Genomic DNA, 23649 nt, shown 5'->3' on the forward strand with positions numbered 1-23649 from the left:
ATGGACTATGGTATAATAATCCAAGTAAAAATGATCTGATGAGAGAATGACAATGTTAATCAGTTCAGCTTTTATTTTGATGCAAGGGCAATATATAGATTGGTGCTAGTTTGCTGTTTAACTAGCTTATTTGAGAGGATTGTACAACCAGTTTAGTCCAGGCTTGTGACATGAGCTTACAATAAATATATTTTATTATGGGGAAAATATTAGGGATGTGCTCAAGATGGATTGAAAATGCATTTGGATAGAAAAACAGCAAGATGATTGAGATGCTGATAATAGTGACCTATCCTGGAATTAGATAACTTATAGCAATCTATTTCAAATAATACCATACTTTGTGTAAAAGTTTATTTCCCTTCTCTTCCTAATTTTGCTCAAACATTATATTACATGCTTTAAAATAACATTTCTTTAAATAAGAGAGTATGATAAAAATAATGATTAAGAACAAAGGAAATAATGATGTCTGTGAAAGAATAACTGCTTACAATAAAATCAGAATTTATTATTTTATAGTTACTTTGTATTGTAAAGATTAGCTTTTGCTTTTTTTTTTCCTGTAGCATTTCAGTGGCTTAGGTAAGAATCAAGACTTTTATAAATGATTTAAAAAAAAACTCTCAATTTCCATGCTTCTTAAAGTGAAATGGGAAAACTGACTGCTTTTCGTCTTTGCTCTTGGAAACACTCTAATGTAAAAAACTTTGTATCCACTCTGTGAACCTTGGGACCCGGGCGTACACCCCGGGGCGATTGGGCAGTGCGCACTGGTATCCAAATGATGTCACGCCAGCCAGGAACCATCTGTTGTTTTCTTGGCACATGAGTGGTCCGCCTGAATCCCCCTGAAGAGTAAATTGCCAAAGAAAATCATCGATGTGTGGTCAATCGGTATAAATATGTATATAATCATTTAGCAAATAAATCCAAAACTGAAGATCAAAAATATGGTTTCATTGCAAGTCATCTATAAACAGTCTCATTGTCACACTAGATCAAGAATGAGAACCTTTAGCTGGTCAGTAAGGACACAGAAACTATGACAACTAAAACAAAATTTGTGTGTAATTTTTTATGATTCACTTTTATAGCAAGCATTCCCTTACTGTAATTATGGCATTTTAATGGGTACCAAGAAACTTCCTGGGAAATCCCATGGACAGAGGAGCCTGGTGGGCTACATTCCATGGGGTCTCAAACAATTAGACATGACTTAGGGACTAAACAACAGGGAAACTTTCTAAGGCACAACTCTGAGAGCATCCCAATCAAAATATATGTTAAAAGTGAATCTTTTTATTAAAGGAGATATTAATTTATCCTAAGTATTATGAGGGACTTTGTGGAAAGACAGTTATTCCACATTATGTGCTTTAGGATGACTAAGAACCGACACATAAAATTGATTTTAGTTCTCTTGAGTAGCATTACCTTTTCTGGTATTAGACAAGCACAATCAGATTTGAAAAAATAATATTTCAATGGAAATAGGCACACATAATTTCTAGTGACAGATACACATGTTTTCATCTGAGATTTTAATTGAAATGTCTATAATTTTTATAAATATTAATTACAGCAACTCCTAGTTAGTTACATAGTTTATTTACATGTGATTGTTCCTGTGTAATGCAAAGGAATATAATGCAAATGTATAGTACCATTATTTAATGACAGAGAATTGACAAATATTTTCCCACATTAATGGTGAAACCTATTTTAATTAGTCTTTCCTTTTTTATATCTATGAAGGAATGTAAAGCCCTGTATACTCTGGTTGAAATCACTGGTACAATAGACTATTTCATACAAGCTTATTTAAAAAATTATCCTGAGAGATTTTTTTGCCTGATTCTTGATTACCTTTGGAGCCTACATTTAAGGGGAAAAAATGTATTTAGAAAATCACCTTTTCTTTCCTGGGTGCAGAGGAGCATAAGTCATATTGCCAACCACTGGTTAACTTCTTTTCTAGATGTAAAAAATGCGCTCAAGTTGTTTGAAGGCAGAGCTTGTGATTTGATTAATACTTCTACATCCTCAACCCTAGTCCTTAATATAGGTTTAGAAATATTTATGGAACAGTGTCAATTCAAGATAAGAATAAATACTGACTCTAAGTGATATGTGACTTAGAAATTAGTAAAAATAAACTCCAACTCTTTGGGTACTTTCAAAAGGACTCATTTGGTTTTCTTCATATTTTCAAAATAATTTTTTAATAGATAGTAGAATCCAGATGCTGATTACATGAACACGGATTTTAAATTACCCAGCAGAGACTGGCTCATTTGCAATTATTTGAAGAATCCACCAGCAGGCTTGAGGCCAAACAGCTGGGTGGTCCGTCTGGTTGAGAGACCTACGTCTGGGTCTATTTCTTCCCATCATCGAACTGCACCTTGTCAGTTCCACTGTGTAATTTCCCTTTGCCTTTATTTTCTGATTTATTCAATGAAGGTATAATCTTCTTCCATTATCTCTGAGGTGTGTAACTACTTCAAAAATATGAGTGAAGGTTCAGAACAGAAGGGCTCAGCTGGTAAAGAATCCACCTGTAATGTGGGAGACCTGGGTTTGATCTCCGAGTTGAGAAGATCCCCTGGAGAAGGAAAAGGCTACCCATTCTAGTACTCTGGCCTGGAGAATTCCATGGACTGTATAGTCCATGGGGTTGCAAAGAGTCGGACACGACTGAGTGACTTAAGTTTCATTTTCAGAACATCAAGTATTAATCTAAAGTGTGTTTCCACTGAGATGCTACGTTTGTGGGAAAAAAAAAAAATCACTAACTTCTATGACTCAGAATCTGAGTATGAGGGTTGGTGACCATTTTTGTTTTGGGTAGTGGTTCTTAAACCTTGCGTTGCATCAGAATCCCTGGGGGTGATTGCTCACACATGCATTGCTGGACTTCCACCTCTAGAGTTTCTGACTTAGTGGCTCTCTGGCAGAGCTAAGAATCTGCACGTATAACAAGTGTTCGGGTGACGCTAATCTGGATTGGAGGCCACACTTTGAAAACCAGTTTATAGAATAAGACTCAGAATAGTTGGTGGAACGGGTTTGCTCTTTGTCTGTCATTCACCTAGTTTTACAGGCACTTTTGACAACTAATCATGGTGCCGTAAAAGCCAAACAACTGTCTAGCAAGCACAAGCCTTTGGGAAACTGGAAGATATTCAAGAACGTGTGAATGACTAATAAGACAAATTCTTCACCACTAGAGGGGAAAAATATACTGTTTCGAAGAACTTAAGTGATGTACCAATAATAACATAGGCATAATTTAAAATAATGTATCTTTGTTTAATCAATCCTCCTGTTTAACACAATATTAAAGTTGAACAAAGAAAATCATGTAACTCTCTTAGTATAGATCGAGTGGCTTTAACTAGAATGTGATCCCACTTTTAACAAAATCTATTCACTTGAATAAATAGTATCTCAAAAAAAGAAACTCATGTAATCTCCAGATTATCAATTCCTCAATCATGACAATATTATGTTACAAAGAATTGTCTTGTGTGGGAGCTTTCTTACTTTCTAATGAATAACATACTTGACTCTCTAGAAACCAGAGCCAAACAGATTTCAGAGATTTGGCATGAGTTACTGGCTTAATGTAGCCCGAGCATTGATAGCATCAGCAGTCATACTTTCTACCTCATGTGTGAAGGGGTCTGCTACACAACCCCCATTAACTCTAATTGAAGTTGTACTGCTGATTTCCCTCCTAAACAATAATTATATAAATCTCCCTCTAAGTGGCAATATATCTTACCTTTAGCACACTTTTCATTTTAAAGGGAAGTAGATATCAGAGATAAATTTTAAACAAGAATGCAATCCTATTCATCTTGAATGTGCAGTGTTCATCAAAGCAGAATAAATGTAAAACTAAGTTGAACATTTAAGATGATGTGAGACATGGACTCAACTAAAGAACACATACAAATCTACCAGCTTAAGTGTCTAAGAAAGTCTTGTACCAAGTCAGATTATTATGACATGTGTATTAATACATGTTCACGTATATAACGAGTTATTTACACGTTAACAAAGTGAAGCCACTTCCGCACTGGATAAATTGCTACATTTACATTTGTGAATTACTCATTGGCTCAATCTTGCTATCATGTTTAATCTAATCCAGGAGATATAAATATTTTACTAATTTTCAAATATAGAAAACATGGGCTTCCCTGGTGGCTTAGATAGTAAAGAATCCTCTTGCAATGCAGGAGAATTGGGTTTGATACCCGGGTTGGGAAGATCCCCTAGAGAAGGGAATGTCTACCCACTCCAGTATTCTTGTCTGGAGAATTCCATGGACAGAAGAGCCTGGCGGGCTACAGTCCATGGGGTCACAAAGAGTCAGACATGACAAACCCTCACAATCCTGTTATCAGATTTAATCTAATCCAGTAGACGTCAATGCATTAATATTTTATTAATTTTCAAATATAGAAAACATGCCACAAAATTTATTTCCAGTCTTACAGTAAAATTTTTTACTCTTTTTGAGTGCCTACTTAGTACCTTACATGTGTTACCTCTTTTAAAACTCAATTTAATCATACCTATGTGACTTGCCCACTCTCACTGGTCACTTTTAAAGCAAGGGTGGGATAAGTAGTTTGAGTGTAGAATCCATGCTCTCATGGTTATTTCATGCTGTGCCTGAAAATTAATTGAATTCTAAAACCTAGCAGAATTGACTTTTTATTTGTTGAGTGTATGTAGATTTCATGGAATGGATAGATGGCTACATTGTTTCTAGGTGGTAAGATGATTTTATTTTCCATGAGGGTTATTTTGTGGGTAAGAGTTTTCTCTGAAATACACACAAGTCAAAAGCTAGTGATCCTTCAAATATCTTACATGCTTTCCAGGTTGCTTTTCATCCAGAAATTATTTTGGGTGACTGGATACCTGGACCAGACTCTGAATAAGGGTTGAGAGTGGGAGAAGTATGGGCCAAATTGGCCTACAGATCTGTTTTGTTTGTATTAGGGCTTTTTTTTTTTTTTTAATAATTGGAAATTTGAAAGTAAATACTTCGAGCTAAGGTGTACCTCTCCGGCCCACCCACCCCTATAGGCCCACTCTATTATACTCGGCAGTTAGACACATTCTTATTTTATGCCTAGCCTGATTTGTAACTCTTGTTGGTAAAATTAACTTTGTTTCTAACGCTTAGGTCTATCCTGAGCACTATTCAGATAAGCCACAGTTAAAAGTGAAAAGTCACAGTTTTGTGAAAGAAGAAATACTTAAGATCCTGGTGAATTCTGTACTCCCTGGTCATATTGAATGATGAACTCATCATGTAGCAATGTTTTCTGGAAATTGAGGGTGAGCAGTTTTACATATTTACCTGACAAGAATCTACCCCTCCTGCTTCATAGCCTGCACACACCATATTTTCCGTAATGTTATATTCTGGCATCTGTTGTTGACATTTCTCATTTGATAGAAGGGGAACGTCAGCTTCTTGCAGTATGTCTGCAGTAGAACCTGTTGGAGATGGATAATGCAGCCAGCCAGTCAGAAGTGATCAACATGCATCAGTGAATAAGCCATCAGTCTTATTTATTTCAACAGTTCCCTCTCATTACTGAGTACTGTGTGCATATATAATGAAACTAAATGCTAAACCTTGTACTTTAAAGCACACAATAAAGCCCATCTGTGGATTTTGCCAAACGAGTGACAGTAAAGCACTTTCTTTAGTTCCCAAGGGTTAGCAGGGATGGTCGATTGGACTAGACAGTCTTTGGGTATTTTCAGTCATTTCAAGTGGTGCCGCATGGTTTATGGGGGAAAACGCCCACTAACACAAAGAGCTTCATTCATGAAAATTAGCAAAGGCTCAGAAATCCAAAAGTGCTTTTCATCTGCCACCTGAATAGGTGCTCCCTTCTGATGGTATTCAGCTCCTTTGTGAGCAAACAGGTGCAAACTGAGCAGGGACAAAGCTCAGAGGAACGGTGCCCTGGTCTCAGAGCAATCAGCTTGTCATCCGCGTGCAGGCAGAGAGCAAGGAGGCATTGAGCAGCAGAGCATACTTCCATACTTCCATGCTTTTTACAAAATGACTCATCCACTGAGAACGTGAATCTTTGTCTACCGAAACACCAGTCCCAAGAGGGATGTGAAAAAAGCAGGTGTCTAGTGCCCTAGAAAAGGTACATGATAAGCACTTTCCAATAATTAGCAATTCTACCTGGTTTCTCAAGAGAGGCAGAAAGTTGAAAATCAGCCAGCACATGTGACAGCCAGTGTTGTCGCAAAAATGTGTGTGACCTCATTTCCAGTTACGTTTCATCGCCACACCAAAAGATGAGAAACAAACGTGTGTGTGTGTGTGTGTGTGTGTATGTGTGTGTGATTTAGGTGCAAAGCAATGTATAAATAACCCAGTGATGTGTTTGTAAATGTTCAATAACTGGTTTTCAAGAAATGAAGATAAAGCCCCAATATGTACTGTCTGTCAATGTGCCTGTTATAAGCACTCCAACCATGGTCGATTTCAAGGCATCAGTATGACAGTGAACGTGAAGTTGGGAACGGATTCCAACCGGTGCCAGTGACTTCAGAGGCTGGATGACTTTTAAAGTTTGACAATGGACTTTAAAAAGTGAATCATAGAGGCTAAGATGGAGGAGAACTTTCAGCATCTCACTGTCATTTATTCTATGAAGATTGAGTATGGCCTGGTAGACTTAGTTTTACAATAAAAATCAAAGACAATTTTGCTGCTTGTCAAGAAATAAAAAAATTGGTTGGCTATATGATAAAACTTTAAAAATAAGTTAAAAAGATTTGAGCAGTGGTCTTACAGTTAATACTTGTCAACATGAGTTATCAAGAGGACAATTGAAAATATACATGTTCACACAGAAAAAACCCACACAAAAGTGTTGGTGGAGTTATTTTAATTTTACTAGTTGCCTTGATTTAATCAACTAATACTTCTTTCTTTTCTTTGTAAGCAATATGTTAATAATATTCTTAGAAAATTAATTAATGTAATATACTCAAAGGGGAAAAACTGGGATTTTAGAAATAGTTGGAAACCCTAGAACAAGTTCATAAAATTTGTTAAAATTGCCATCACCCAGGAAGTATTTAAATATGATTTGTTTATTTCTAAATGAAATTGATCTCAGATGCAGACTTTTTTTCTTGGCTCCATACCACTCCCAGAGTCTTTTCTTAAGTCAATTAAATGTATATCTTTAGTAACAATAAGCAAATGTGAACAAGTTTACTCAACTCTTAAAAAAATAATTTCTTATGCAATAAAGTCTTAAATTTTGTTAGTAGATAATTTGTTTTTGAAGAGTTCATTGTAGTCATAAATGTCTTTTAGCTTGAAGTCTGATAGAAAAAATATCTAAGAATCATTTTTACTCTTCAGATTTCAAAGTTAATAAGTCATGACATTTTTCAAATGGAGGAAATAGAATAATAAACAGCCTTTGACTTCAATACACTTTCCGGGCAGCAGCAGCGAAGCATTTTAGCCACATAACGTAATTGCAGTGGAGAACCTTTGTTGGAACCATCAATGCAATGATTTGACTCACATTTTATACTCTGTCCCAAGAGAAGTAAGGATATTTTAACTGTGCATCTTTTGCTTTTGGGACCTGCTCCTCTCCACAAGATTTTGTGCCTTTTCATCTTAAATGCAATTAAGATTTCTACATAAGATGGCATTAACCTCTTGTGATTCTAGAGATCAGGTTTTTCCACCCGACAATAGTTCTTTAACTTTTTGCTTAGCTATGAGCAAGTGGTCAAATGATCCTACATGGAGTTAACTCCTGTGAGGAATTTCGAAACCAATGAAACTTGCAGTTATGTTTATGGGGTATGAAGTACTAGAATGCTTTTCTTTTTTTTAATGCTTGATTATTTTTAATGTGGGCATGTTTTCTTTGTTTGGAAAGCAGCTATCAAAAATGCTAGTGAGCCAATGGTTTATTAATTTATAGTCTTCAGTGTAACATTCATGCCATATCTGAGTCTTCTTGTAAGCAGGTGGAATCAGCATGTTGAAAAGAATTTCCTTCTCATCTTTACATTTATATGATTAATTTATATGATTTATCATGTAAACATTTATATGATATTTTATGTAATATAAATCATACAATTTATATGATTAATACAAATACTTTCATTGCTTTGGGAAAAGTAGGAGTTAATAATTTGGCTTCTCAAGATAGAAAGCCCAGAAATAACCTTATTTTTGACAAAGGAGGCAAGAATACAATTGGGCAATGACAGCATCTTCAATAAAAGGTGCTGGGAAAACTGGACAGCTACATGTAAAAAAAATGAAATTAGAACACTTCCTAACACCATACACAAAGATAAACTCAAAATGGATTAAAGACCTAAATGTAATACCAGAAACTATAAAACTCTTAGAGGAAAACATAGGCAGAACATGATGACATAAATCAAAGCAAGATCCTCTATGACCCCCTCCTAGAGTAATGGAAATGAAAACAAAAGTAAACAAGTGGGACCTGAATAAACTTAAAAGCTTTTGCACAGCAAAGGAAACTGTAAGCAAGGTCAAAAGACAACTCTCAGAATGGGAGAAAATAATAGCAAATGAAACAACTGACAAAAGGCTTCATGTCCAAAATATACAAGCAGCTCAATGCCAGAAAAACAAACAACCCAATCAAAAAGTGGGAAAAAGACCTAACCAGACATTATTCCAAAGAAGACATACAGATGGCTAACAAACACATGGAAAGATAATCAACATCGCTCATTATTACAGAAATACAAATCAAAACCACAATGGGATATCACCTGACACCTGTCAGAATGGCCATCATCAAAAAGTCTACAAACAGCTGGAGAGGGTGTGGAGAAAAGGGAACACTCTGGCACTGTTGGGGGGAATATAAATTGATACAGCCACTACAGAAGATGGTATGGAGATTCCTTAAAAGACTAGGAATAAAACCACCATATGACCCAGCAATCCCACTCTTAGGCATATACCCCGAGGAAACCAAAATTGAAAGAGACACATGTATCCCATTGTTCACTGCAGCACTATTTACAATAGCTAGAACATGGAGCAACCTAGATGTCCATCAACAGATGAATGGATAAAGAAGTTGTGGTACATATACACAATGGAGTATTACTCAGCCATAAAAAGGAATGCATTTGAGTCAATTCTGATGAGATGGATAAACCTAGAACCTATTACACAGAGTGAAGTGAGTCAGAAAGAGAAAGATAAATACCGTATTCTAACACATATATATGGAGTCTAGAGGAATGGTACTGAAGAACTTATTTATGGGCAGCAATGGAGAAACAGACATAGAGAATAGACTTATGGCCATGGGGAGAGGGGAGGAGAGGGTGAGATGTCTGGATAGAGTAACATGGAGACTTACATTAACATGCGTAAAATAGTCAGTAGGGATTTGCTGTGTGGTTCAGGGACCTCAGACAGGGGCTCTGTAACAACCTAGAGGGGTGGGATGGGGAGGGAGATGAGAGGGAGGTTCAAAAGGGCAGGGATATATGTATACATATGGCTGATTCATGTTGAGGTTTGACAGAAAACAACAAAATTCTGTAAAGCAGTTATCCTTCAATAAAAAACATAAAAAGAAAATAATTTGGCTTCTGATGAGACGTCGTCTATATGCTTTGGCTGTATGCACTTCAGTGAGTATATCTTTTCATCAGATAGTTTATAATAATAATATTAACATTAGATATTGAGCTTGGGGGATGCTTGGATTTCCCTCCTATAATAATTATAGTTTTATAATATGGCACATGTAATTTGGAAATAAAATTTTAACTATACAAATACAGAACATACGAATATAAGCCTGACGGCACTTTTAAGAGACATTGCAGAAAAGTGTTATAATATGAGTCTTTTTAAAAATAGTCACAGGGTAGCGTACTAGCAAGCTTTTAATATTTTCTTTTGAGTCTGACAATTTACCTTGATATGCAAGTGTCCCCCAGCCAGCAATAGAACAAATTCTTCCTGGGGAAAAAACTTGATTTTCTTCTGGTAAACAAATAGGCTGTATATAATCTGGAAATATGAAAGAAAACAAAACAAGAACAAACACACATGCATTTCCAAAAGTTTTAAAAATCAATCTTTTTGAACATTTCATCGAAAAAAAAAAAACTTGTGCTTTCATTTTATCCTGCCTGGACGTGTTTTAGACATCAGTCTGAAGGGAAAGCACTGCAGAGCAGCACTTCTTTGAAAGTGGATTAGGTACCACTGGTGGCCCTTTGGGACTCTCCACATTGTCTCAATTAGTCTGCTGTAATGTACACATCCTAGTTCTGAAATCAGTCACATACATTTGACTTTTCATCATGGTCCTTAATAGAATGTGGTGCCAGTTCTGTGAAAATCTTGGTAAGGCTGTTTTTTCAGGGTTAATTAAGAGAAATTTGGGCAAATGTTCTGTGGGGATTTTTTCTTTCCCCCAATTATCCCCACATTAAAAAGGGTTTTAGGCAATTGTTTTACAGGGTACTTAATAGAGGCATTAGCATAGGTTGCTGACTTTTTAAGTCCTTCTCCAACAATTTGCAAGCCTCCTAACATTAATTCAGCATCCAAGACATGTAAATCACAGGGCAGACACAAAAGTAAACAAAAGGATAGGCGGATACAACCAACTGCAGCAAGCATGTGCCTTTGAGAAGTGCTCTCCTACATGCAGGGGCTTCCCTGCTGGCTCAGATGGTAAAGAATCCACTGTAATACAGGAGGCCAGTGGGGAAGATCCCCTGGAGAAGGAAATGGCAACCCACTCCAGTATTCTTGCCTGGAGAATCCCCTGGACAGAGGAGCCTGCAGGCTAAAGTGCATGGAGTCACAAAGAGATACATACAACTAAGCAATGAACACACACTCCTACACATGGACACCAAAGTCTTGGAAGCACAGGAATGCCAACACTTTCTCCTGACTGGGGACTGGAAAATCTTCAGAGTGAAGGTTGGAGCTGAGCAGAGGCCTTCAGGATATGGTTTGCTCTCCCAGGCGATTTCTTGTACCTCATTTGCATATTTGGAGGAAGCCCTCCATCTGCCATTTCATTAACATTACTGACTCTCTTTATGAATGGTGGCAGGGTGGTAAAAACTCTCCCTGCCAGAGCAAGAGACACAAGAGACATGGGTTTGACTCCTGAGTCAGGAAAATCCCCTGGAGGAGGAAATGGCAACATAATCCAGTACTCTTGCCTGGAAAATTCCATGGACACAGGAGCTTGGTCGGCTACAGTCCACGGGGTCACAAAGAGTCGGACACAACTCAGCACAGACACACACACACGGATAGTCATTCTCACTCACTTTGCTCTTTGAACACATGGTCGTCTCTCATATCCTATTCCAGACTTTGTAGCAGGTAGACCTACCTTTCTTTTCCATGAGAAAGACAGGTGGCATGTACTAGAGCATGACTTATTTTCTCTGGGTTGCTTTTAGGAGTTGACTGTTATACCAGGGCTCTGAGAGTTTTATTTTACTGGTCAGTTTTCCAGAAAGCTGGATTTAAGCACCTTGATGAAGGTAATTTAATGTTTCTCTCCATTCCCCAATTCCATGTAAATTATAATGATTTCTATAACAAATTATCTAATGTTTATGGAATATTAATACACTGGTACTGATAATATTTCAAATCTAACTTTGAATTAATTTGGTCAAATAAGAAGACTAAAGTTGATTTCGCTTACCTGTGTAATTCACTTTCAATTCAAGATGCATCATGGCGATGTCACTGTCCTTTCTCCGTTTATTGTAGTGTGGATTTATGACAATTTGGTCAATCAACCTAGTTTCTATTTGAGGAGAAGTCAGATTTGATGCCATATGCAGGCCTAGCACCGCTTTCCACTTAGATGGCTCTAAATTTCTCCTAAAGATTATGAAAATGAAAGAATAAGAAATTTCCCATCCACCACAGTTACACTCTAGAGAAATTCACAGTAGATATTTCAGAACCACTTGTTCCTATCCTCAGGCAATCTTGCACTTCACTGAGGAATTCTACTTTAAAAATATTTCCTTTAATTTCCAAATTGGGGAAGGAGTACATCAAGGCTGTATATTGTCACCCTGCTTATTTAACTTATATGCAGAGTACATCATGTGAAATGCTGGGCTGGATGAAGCACAAGCTGGAATCAAGATTGCTGGGAGAAATATCAATAACCTCAGATATTCAGATGACACCACCCTTATGGCAGAAGGTGAAGAGGAACTGAAGAGTCTCTTGATGAAAGTGAAATAAGAGAGTACAAAAGCTGGCTTAAAACTCAACATTCAAAAAGCTAAGATTATGGCATCCGGTCCCATCATTTCAGAGCAAATGTATGGAGAAACAATGGAAACAATGAGAGATTTTATTTTTGGGGGCTCCAAAATCACTGCAGACGGTGACTGCAGTAATGAAATTAAAAGAGGCTTGCTCCTTAGAAGAAAAGCTATGACCAACCTAGACAGCATATTAAAAAGCAGAGACATTACCGAAAAACATCACTGTAGTCAAAGGTATGGTTTTTCTAGTAATCATGTATGGATGTGAGATTTGAACCATAAAGAGTGCTGAAGAAATGCATCTGAGTGATGCTTTTGAACTGCGGTGTTGGAGAAGACTCTTGAGAGTCCCTTGGACTGCAAGGAGATCAAACCCCTCAATCCTAAAGGAAATCAACCCTGAATATTCATTGGAAAGACGGAGGCTGAAGCTGAAGCTCTAATACTCTGGCCACCTGATGCAAAGAACTAACTCCTTGGAAAAGACTGTGATGCTGGGAAAGATCGAAGGCAGGGGGAAAAGTGATGACAGAGGATGAGATGGTTGAATGGCATCATCGACTCGATGGACATGAGTTTGAAACTCTGGGTTGATGATGGACAGGGAAGCCTGGCATGCTGCTGTCCATGGGGTCACAAAGAGTTGGACACGACTGAGTGACTAAATTGAACTAGATTGTGGTTTTCAATTTATGTTTCCCATTAGAATCACCTATTACACTTTTAAATAACACTGATCTCCCTTCCCTATCTCTGATTTAATGAGTCTGGGATGGAGAGAGGCATTTTTAAATATTCATTTTTAAATTAAATCTCTGTGTTGATGGTAAGGTTTGAGAACCACTGCTATAGATCACATTCCAGTGTGGAGACGCCTCTTGGTCCAGGGCTTCTTCCAGCAACCACAGTAGCTATGGTAACAGTGAAAGGAGGTTCAGCAGCACCTCCTGTTGAGGGGATTGCTGAATTCCCAGAGGTCACATAAGCAATAAAACCTGCTGTATTTACAAGGTAATACGTGAACTTGAGCAGTTTCCACACATAATGAACTCATAATTTTTCATACACAATGGTGACTACTGATAATGTACTGGTAAAGGATGGCATTTGTATTATAGGCAGATTAAATTGGAGATTGTATTAGAATTTGAAAGCATACAGAAATTCCTCGATGTGCTGTTTGTCGGCAACATCTTCATGCCAAGAAATTAGCACTGGAAAACTGGTATTAAGCCAACTGAGCCATATTCACAATGAAGTGAAAAGTCCAATAATTGCAATATAGCAGAACTAGTCATTCACTTCTCTGTGGTCACAAATGCCTAGTTTAACATGGTACTTCAAATATTAGAATCCAAGTGACCTACAAATATATGTAAATATATAAAGGGCATGAAGTTATTTCAAGTCCATCTGTTATGTTTTTACCGATTTATTCATTACATTGTGTATGCCTCCTAAGTAATGGGTAATTACACCTCTGAAAAAGTTGTATGTATTTTTACTCAGCATTTAATTTATATATTTACTTGATATTTAAAAAAATGAATCTTAAAATTGCCACACTATTTTCCTACTTTGTATTTAATTGTATTTATTTACATATATTATATCTTGTATTATAGTTTATATAACCAATGCATTATATTAGTATTTATATTATTATTTATATATTAAATTATACATACTAATCACTTATAGTTAGTATTATTTAGTAATGATAAATCATTATTACTTTTGTTCATTTATTATTAATAAATTATTAAATTTACTATTTATAATTAAGTAACTCATAAATCACTTATAAATACTGAAGTAAGTTATTTATTTTTTCTGGAACTCCCTTGCTTTTTCGATGATCCAGCAGATGTTGGCAATTTGAACTCTGGTTCCTCTGCCATGGTGTTGGAGAGACTCTTGAGAGTCCCTTGGACAGCAAGGAGGTCCAAGCAGTCCATCCTGAAGGAGATCAGTCCTAGATGTTCATTGGAAGGACTGATGATGAAGCTGAAACTCCAATACTTTGGCCACCTCATGCGAAGAGCTGACTCATTGGAAAAGACCCTGATGCTGGGAGGGATTGAGGGCAGGAGGAGAAGGGGACGACAGAGGATGAGATGGCTGGATGGCATCACCGACTCAATGGGCATGAGTTTGAGTAAACTCCAGGAGTTGGTGATGGACAGGGAGGCCTGGCGTGCTGAGATTCATGGGGTCGCGAAGAGTTGGACATGACTGAGTGATTGAACTGAACTGAACTGAAGTTATTTATTTAATAAATTATTGATTTTATTATGAATAATAATAAATTATTATTTATTAATCCGTATAATTGGTATACTAATTATTATACTAATAACACTATATTAATGGTATAACATTTCAATAATAACTATTAACATTTGCTCAAAGGAATTATGACCCCATTTTATAGATTTCATTTTGAAATTGAGTACATTTACTTAAAAAAATGATTGTCTCCTTAAGTGTTTCTACATATTTTATATTCAGAAAAAATACATAAAAGTTCTCAGTGGTGTATTCAATTTACTTGCTATGACTTTAAATCGATAAAATAATGCAGCTCAGATAAAATGCAGTTTAGTAGCTAAATTCCCAAATTATCTCTTTTGTATGTACTGTACTCTATCTGAGAGCTATTGAAATAACACTGATATGAGAGAACTTGTAGGTAATGCAAAGTTTAGTAATCACCATTTTCTCTCATTATTTTGGTATTTCAAATAGAAAAGCAATACAAACAACAAACTATTAAGATTAAGCATGCATGTTTTAATCTTCTGGTCTGATGTGGCTTACAGCAATGTTATTCTGACATAATTCTTAACGATTTCTGAAATTATTATTGTGCTATAATGAATAGAGCCTCTCTTTTATGTTTTTATTTTTCCACCATCTGTAAGCAGCGCTATGGATAAGAAATATCTCTCCAACATGCATCATTTGCACTTCTCTCTCATGTCCTTTCTGCATAGCTTTCCGTGTCTATGTAATTAACTTCCCCAGCATGAGCCCCACGCTAGCACAAGCACAGTAAAGTGACTACATCCTTTTCTCTGAGCACAAAGACTTGAGAATACGGAAGTCATAGCCAACGGTACTTAAATCTTATGAATGAATGGAGAAATTTGCTAAAAATTCAGATTCCTACATTCTATCTCTAGAAATTCTAATTTAGAAGGTTGGCATGGGACTCAAGAATCCATACTTTGTAATTACTATTGGTATATTGAGAAATACGAATCCTTTCTAGCTCCAGAGCCAAGAGATGGGGGAAGAAAATCTTCAGAAAAGTCACTAGAGGTGAAGAAAGGGGACTTGTTATGTTTCAAAAATATTTTTGTTTTAAAGCATCTGTAATCTCATACAGCAAAGAAAAGCTATAGGACAGAAGACAGGTTGGGATGGGAATAGTATATAACCCCACTGGATAGGCAGACCCAATCCAGCAGAGGCTAAAGGTGGCAGAAATAGGGTATTTTTAGTTAGGGCAAGTGGGCTGAATTTCTGCTACATTTCATGTTTATCTGCTTTATTCAAGTAAAGTGTTTTTCTCAGTAGCGAGGGAAAGAAAGGCGTAGGTTGAAATGAAATAGAAAGGTGTGTGTTCCTGACCTCTGCAACTTCAAAGACTGTGCACCTCATGGCATATAGTAGGTGCTCCATAGATGCTGCCCTGGGTGAGATGACCTAATACTGTCCACTGTTTGCTGCTCTGTCCTGGGATGTAAGTAACTTCACTAAGCTAAACATAAGAATGATGAGGGGACATCCCTGGTCCAGTGGCTGGGGATCTGCACTTCCACTGCCCGGAGCATGGGTTCTATCCCTGGTTGGGGAACTAAGATCCCATATGCCACTCGGCATGGTCAAAAGTAAATATAAATAGTCATCTGATCTGTAAAAATCCTTAAAAGAAAAAAAGAAAGTCCATTTGTAAATGGGATTTTCATTGTGGTAGGAAGTAAATATGGTAAGATAATTATCATAGAGCAACATAATATGCTAAGAGGAAAAAAAGATCAATGGGAACCCATACTATAAACTGAATTTTTTTATATTCTCCCATTACTAATGGTGGCATAAAGCAACCTCAGCAAATTTGCCCACTGCCCCCCCATCCATATGTTTACAGAACTTTTAGTCTCTATTATCATTCTCCGTGAATGGAAAAGAATTCCTAATGGAATAGCCGACTTCAATTTTCAAAGGCAAGAAAGAATTGGAATGTCACTGAAATGTGCTACTGTTGTCAGAGAGCAGGAAAGTTTTCAAGAGTATCAGAGGCAATTCGAAAAGAACAAAGGAGCCAGGTTAAGTGGGATAACACTGGCCAGCTTTAACAATTTGAGCATCATATAGTAATCACAATATTCTAGTTAATAAAATACATAATTAATAAAGGGCCATGAGTCCATAAAAAAACTCAAAAGAAAAAAAGCCAAGTGTGTAAAAAGGCAGATGTGTTATAAAGAGGGTTGACAGGAAGGGTGTGTTCCATTATTATCCTTCCTCATAAATAGGAAGGCATTTCAGACATATGGGAGTTTATATTTCATCTATTAAGTATAAGTATGTTTTTAAAATGAAGTTATGCATCTATGTGTTTAAGTGTTAAAAGAGAAATAAGTACAGGGAACCAAGACTAAGCCAAACAATCCTCAGCACTGTTTGATCTGATGGATTACTTCTGGGCTTCCCCGGGCAGCTCTGTGTTAAAGAATCTGCCTGCAATGCAGAAGATGTGGGTTCAGTCCCTGGGTCAGGAAGATCCCCTGGAGAAGGAAATAGCAACCCCTTCCAGTATTCTTGCCTGGAGAATCCCATGGACAGAGGAGCCTGGTAGGCTATAGTCCATGGGATCGCAAAGAGTCAGACATGACTTAGCAACTGAACGACAGCAAGGATTATATCTGGAAACTTAAGAAATCATCTTTGAGTGCCTTTCTTCACTTGATTCCCAGGACTACCCACGGATTTGTGATTTTCCTCTCATTTCACTCTCTACTCTTCCTCAGTTTCTCTTTCCCAGCTCTTTTCTTCTCAAAAATTTAGATGTTAGAATACTCGAGGATTTGCTTTCTGCCTTCTTTTCTTCATTAACATTAGTTTCAATGATGATCTAATCCAATGCCATGACTTTATTGATTTATTTTTGCCATGACTTTAAATACCAGAAATACCCATGTCTCTTGAGTCTCTTGCATTGGCAGGCAGGTTCTTTACCACTACCGCCACCTGGGAAGCCTGGATTCTGGAAGAGAGTTTTAAATTTAATACACAAAACATCAGAACTTTTATTCCCTTTCCAATCCTGTTTCTTCTCATTTTCATCATCTCAATAAATGATATCAACACTCATCTTATTGCTTAAAGACAAACTCTTTATTCTTCTCCTTATCTATCTGTTGTTGTAGTTCGGTCACTAACTCATGTCCAACTTGCTTTTCAACCCCTTTAACTGTAGCACGCTAGGTTCCCCTGACCTTCACTACTTCCAGAGTCTGCTCAAATTCATATTCATTAAGTTGGTGATGCTATCCAAACCATCTCATCCTCTGCCGCCCACATCTCCTTTTGCCTTCATTCTTTCCCAGCATCTGCTGGTGGCTCTGACGGTAAAGCGTCTGCTTGAATGCGGGAGACCCAGCTTCAATCCCTGGGTCAGCAAGATCTCCTGGAGAAGGAAATGGCAACCCACTCCAGTATTCTTGCCTGGAAAATCCCATGGATGGAGGAACCTGGTAGGCTACAGTCCATGGGGTTGTAAAGAGTCAGACACGACTGAGAGACTTCACTTTTCCCAGCATCATGGTCTTTTCTAATGAGTCAACTCTTCCCATCAGATGGCCAAACTATTGGAGCTTCAGTTTCAGCATCAGTCCTTCCAATGAATATTCACAGTTGACTTCCTTTAAGACTGATGATTTGATCTCTTTGCGGTCTGAGGGACTCTCAAGAGTGATGTCTCTGTATTTTAAAATGCTGTCTAGGTTTCTCGTAGCTTTCTATTCAAGGAGCAAGCATCTTTTAATTTTGTGGCTGCAGTCACTGTCTGCAGTGATTTTGAAGCCCAAGAAAATAAAATCTGTCACTGCTTCTAGTTTTTTCCTTTTTATTTACCATGAAGTGATGGGACTGGATGCCATGATCTTAGTTTTTTTTAATGTTGAGTTTCAAGCCAGCTTTTTCACTCTCCTCTTTCACCCTTATCAAGAAGTTCTTTAGTTCCTCTTCATGCTCTGAGATCACTAGCAACTTTAGATGACTCTCAGCATCTGAACCTATTAATAAGATCCAGACATTTGTCCAGCTTCCTCTAACATAATCTTAGAGCCACCATTGTTCGTGGGTGATGGACAGGGAGGCCTGGCATGCTGCAATTCATGGGGTCACAAAGAGTTGGACATGACTGAGTGACTGAACTGAATTGTTTCTTTCTGACTGGTTCCCCAAAATTTACCCTTGCTCCCCTCAGCAGTAGAATCTCTACACAGATACCTGACTAGCCAAGGTCACTCTTTCACCTTCCAAACCGTCTCACATCCCACTTATCATGGCCAACTGAGTCCTCACCAGGGCCTAGGATCTGGTCTTGCTTATATCTCATATGTTGTCCCCACTGTCAATCACTTCCTAATTAACAGTGAGCAGGGCTTCTCAGTGTTTCTGTTTTCTGCGCTAACCTGTAATATAAGCATCATTCAGGCAAAAACTTTGTTGGTCTGAAGAGCATTATTATCCCTAAAACTTAGAACAGTGCTTGGCACAGGCAAGTGTTCACTGGGACTTCCCTAGTGGCCCAGTGGTCAAGAATCTTCCTTCCAATGCAGGGGATGCAAGTCACACTCTTGGTCAGGGAACTAGGAGCCCAAAACTAAGCCTGTGGGCCACAATAGAGAACTCACACACCTCGATGAAGACTCAGTGAAGACAAAAGCAGAACAAAAAAAAAAAAAGGGAAGTGCTCACTGACTGAAGGAATATATGAAAAACAAGATGCAATCCAGGAGTCAGAAAGATTGAGCACAACCAGTGTTACACATATCAGCCAGGTAGACAGAGGAGTTGCAGATCAAGTCATATCAGCACACGTGATTACACAAAATAAATACGGGAAAAGAGCACACACAGTAACGCCATCCAAGATGAGGAATTAGTTCTCAAAGTAGAAGTAGCTCCAGAGATCAGATGCTGAAATATTTAGGAAATAAAACTTCTAAGTGGACTAATAGTAATAAGTTACCTGTTAATAAAAGTATGTTATTAAAAGTAGTGCTGATAGAATAATATCAAGGAAATGAGTTATATAATATGGGCCAAATGTGACTTTAATTTTAAGTAGATGACACCAGACAGGAAACTGGTATCTCTTAGAAAAGGAATCAAGACCCATGCCATACTCAAGACCCAATAAGTCACTAATCTTGAAATCTCTACTAACCTAGGAAAATACTCTTCCTTTTTTTGATCTGTAAAAATTACTAAAATCTTGAAAAAGTGTTACAGGATTTCTGCAACCTGAAGGAGATAATTTATTATTAGCTGATCTCCTAAAACCATAAGAATAGGTAGATAGAGAAACTAAACCCACAATATTTTTTTTAGAGTAGGTTTAAGTAGAAATAAAATAATTTTTAAAATATTATATTTGGGTAGATTCTGTATCCTAGATCTATCTGATATGTTTGAGGCATTAAAAAGAATCCAAATTTTAAACTGTAATTGCAGTAGCAATTAATTAATTAATGTTGATGGCTCAGATGGTAAAGAATCTGCCTGCAATCCAGGAGACCTGAGTTCAATCCCTGGGTCTGGAAGTTCCTCTGAAGAGGGAAATGGCAACCCACTCTAGTATTCTTGCCAGGAGATTTCCATGGACAGAGGAGCCTGGCAGGTTCCAGTCCATGGGGTCACAAAGAGTTGGACACAACTGAACGACTATCGGTCACTGTAGTTAATACTATTTAAAAAGTTGGTTTTCAGAGTTTTATTAGCACTGTAAGTAGTGCGTATTTCTTGTCATACCCCAAAGCACCTGGTTATGAAATCATCTACTTCAGAAATGTTAACACCTGTTTCAAGAAATTGTTTTAATAAGAAATGAGGTAATCCATACGGTGCATTTGATCTTCTCTGAAGAGCAAATTAAAGAATGGAAGACTGACAAGAGGCTTGTCAATGATAATTTCATCATTGTGCTCAGTCACTCAATCGTGTCTGACTCTTTGCAATCCCACTGACTGTAGCCCACCAGGCTCCTCTGTTCATGGGATTTTCCCAGCAAAAATGTTGGAATGGGTTGCTTTTCCTCCTCCAGGAATTTCATCATGGATAGATGTCTATTCATGTGATAGATGTGATCCATACTGTAAATTTATAAATGAGTGACCTACCCCGACTGACCACTGGTCCCTTCTGGGGTCTACTTCAAGGATGGTGATGACTGGGAAGGGGTAAGGGAGGAATTTCCAGGTGGTGGAAATGTTTTATGTCTTGATGAGAGTGTGGTTCACACAGGCATATGCATTTTCAAAACTCATCAGATTGGACCCTTAAGATCACACATTTTGCTATATGTCAGTGGGAAAAAAATGAAAGCCATGTTAAACTCTGGTTGCTTTAGATAGTGCTATTGTTCACAGTTCTCAAACTACTTTTCTATTCTAAGCTTGAGCAAATCCATAGATATTTTGTGGACAGCATAAGCTTTCTCATTATTGGAGATGAGTTACAAATATGGAAGGAGAAAAGACTAAAATGTATTCTATTTTGTTTTAATTGAATTGTTCCATTTTGAGTTCATATTTATAGAGCTATGAGAGTATAGAGCTATGCCCACCGAGAGGGTCTAGAATCAGGGCATACCAGCAGCTGTAAGGCTGTGGATGATATTATTTTTTTAAATGTAGAAGGAACTAAAATTGCTGAATGGATTTGGGATTTCTTATAGAAAGCTTAATTTGAGGGCAAGGGCAGGGAAACTACAAGATGAACCTGGAAAATCTTATTTTGCCAGAAAGTAAGGAAATTCTCAAACAATGGGGGGATATATCAAGACTAACAAGGGAGCAACCTTGAAGGGTTTCCCCAAATATAAGGACTTTCTATAAAATAACTTGCTTATGTTAAAAAGATATCAAAGACAAGAAAAAAAGGCTGAGAAAGACAGAGATAGTAAGGCTAACAGAAAGGCTATTTTAGATTAAAGGTGAAAGAGACATGGCAACCAAATTGAGTGCATTATCCTTAATTGGTTCTTGGGGGAAAACCTATAAGCTACAAATGTTTTAAAAAAGATATTTGGGACAATTTACTAAAGTGAATATATACAGTATTAGATAATTAGTTAGATAATTGTATTCCATGTATGTTAATTTCCATGATTTTCTGTGATTATGTAGGAAAATATTCTTGTTCTTAGTTTAAAAAAAATAATAAAGAACACAGTGTAAAGAAGCACTGTCAAGTGATTCAGAAAACAAATATTTCTCCAAATTGGAGGGAATGAAAGAATGATGAGAAAGTTCTCATTGCGTAAAATGTAAACAAATGGTAAATGTCAGTGAAGGTACATAGGAGTTCTCTGTACTATTATTTGCAATTTTGGGCCATCTCTGAAATTATATCAATAAAAAAAATTTAGAAAATAAATGTGCTGAATATCTCATGGGTAAGACTTACAGTTTTCTTTCACGGACAATTCCTGAGCAGGAACAATAAACATTTTATTGCACATTTCTCTAATTCACAAAAGCATTGCAAAAACATTGGAGTATCTTAATTTTGCCCTGGCAATCACCCTAGGAATTAGATATTCTGTGGACACTCTACAGATGAGATCCTGAAACCCACAGATTCGAAGTCACACAACAAAAGTACCATGAAAAAGTGAAAGGGAAAGTGAAGTCACTCAGTTGAGTCTGACTCTTGGCGACCCCATGAACTGTACCTGCCAGGCTCCTACATCCATGGATTGCCATTTCCTTCTCCAGGGGATCTTCCCAGCCCAGGATTGAACCTGGGTCTCCTGCATTGCAGGCAGACTCTTTACCATCTGAGCCACAATGGAGCTTACCCTTTAGTCAGTACCATAAGTAGGATCAAAATTCTATTCTTTGATTTGAAGTCAACCTTCCTTGTCTTTAAATCACAGCAAAATTGACCCATACTTTCCAAATATCTCTTATAAGTTTGGGAAAAAAAAGAAAAAGACAACAGTAAAGAAGAAATGGAAGAAGCACAGAGAAGTTTAGTGACATCCAGAAATACTGAAGCTGAGGGATGGGAAAGGGGGCGTAAACATACAAATGCAGACAGAGAACTGTCCAATTAAACCGTTTACCTATCCACAGGTGGAAACTTCTGGAGCAGATTTACATCGACGTCAGGTCAGGTCAGGTCAGTTCACTAGCTTCCAAGGTGGCTCTAGTGGTAAAGAACCCACCTGCCAACGCAGGATACATAAGAAATGTGGGTTCAGTCCCTGGGTCTGAAAGATCCTCTGGAGAAGGGCACTGAGACCCACTTCAGTATTCTTGCCTGGAGAATCCCATGGACAGAGAAGTCCAGGAGGCTGGCGGGCTACAGTCAGATATGACTGAAGTGACAACGTGCACACACACACAGGTTATTTGTATGGTATGGTTTCAGTAAGTTTCTTGATTTGGGTTCTCCTTTTTATTAGGAAATTAAGCTTTTTCACTGTATAAGTAGAATTTTAAAAATCAGAGGCAGTATTAGCATATTTGTAAGAATATTTTTTTTGGATAGAACTCTCTGAAATAATATCAGAAATTTTCTTGGTTAGAGACATAAATAAGAAAGCAAGAAAACTCCTGGCAACTGAAAAAGAATGAGATATAATACCACTGAGGGGCTAAGGAGAGTGCGTGCAATGCAAGGTTGCCGAGGAAAAGTCTGAACCGTCACAATTTTATTACAGCTTACACTTGCTTGCCTTTGTTCAGATTTAAAACTGTGTGGAAAGTCATTTTATGTCCTGTATGACTGAACACGTGTTTATATTAGATGAAAGTGTGTTTCCATTTCCTTTATGTATTTGTGGTTTGAAAAGATGCTATTGGTATCCCTAACTCATAATAAGTGCATCTGTAAAGTAGATAATTGAAAGATGTCATTAATGTCACTGCAAGCCTGGTTGACATTTAGAAAGCATATGTTCTGTAAAAACATCAAATGGATGAATATACCAAACCTGATGTTAATACAGGAGGTTGATCTCTTACTAAGACCTACCTA

At 37.3% G+C, this 23649-nt stretch overlaps 1 protein-coding gene across 2 annotated transcripts in view; it reads right to left on the reverse strand.

The window, feature by feature from the left end:
- Positions 1 to 695: 695 nt before the first annotated feature.
- TMPRSS15 (transmembrane serine protease 15) overlaps positions 696 to 23649 on the reverse strand; it is a 137876-nt gene continuing 114922 nt past the window's right edge. For both annotated transcript variants that reach the window (XM_070455233.1, XM_070455231.1), the window contains 4 exons: positions 11784 to 11965; positions 10016 to 10111; positions 5387 to 5526; positions 696 to 851 (listed from right to left, as the gene is read on the reverse strand). In XM_070455233.1, coding sequence (XP_070311334.1) covers positions 696 to 851; positions 5387 to 5526; positions 10016 to 10111; positions 11784 to 11965 — 574 coding nt within the window. The remainder of the gene's footprint in view (positions 852 to 5386; positions 5527 to 10015; positions 10112 to 11783; positions 11966 to 23649) is intronic.

The sequence above is a fragment of the Odocoileus virginianus genome, chromosome 25 (assembly GCF_023699985.2).
Source record: "Odocoileus virginianus isolate 20LAN1187 ecotype Illinois chromosome 25, Ovbor_1.2, whole genome shotgun sequence".
Lineage (NCBI taxonomy): Eukaryota > Metazoa > Chordata > Mammalia > Artiodactyla > Cervidae > Odocoileus > Odocoileus virginianus.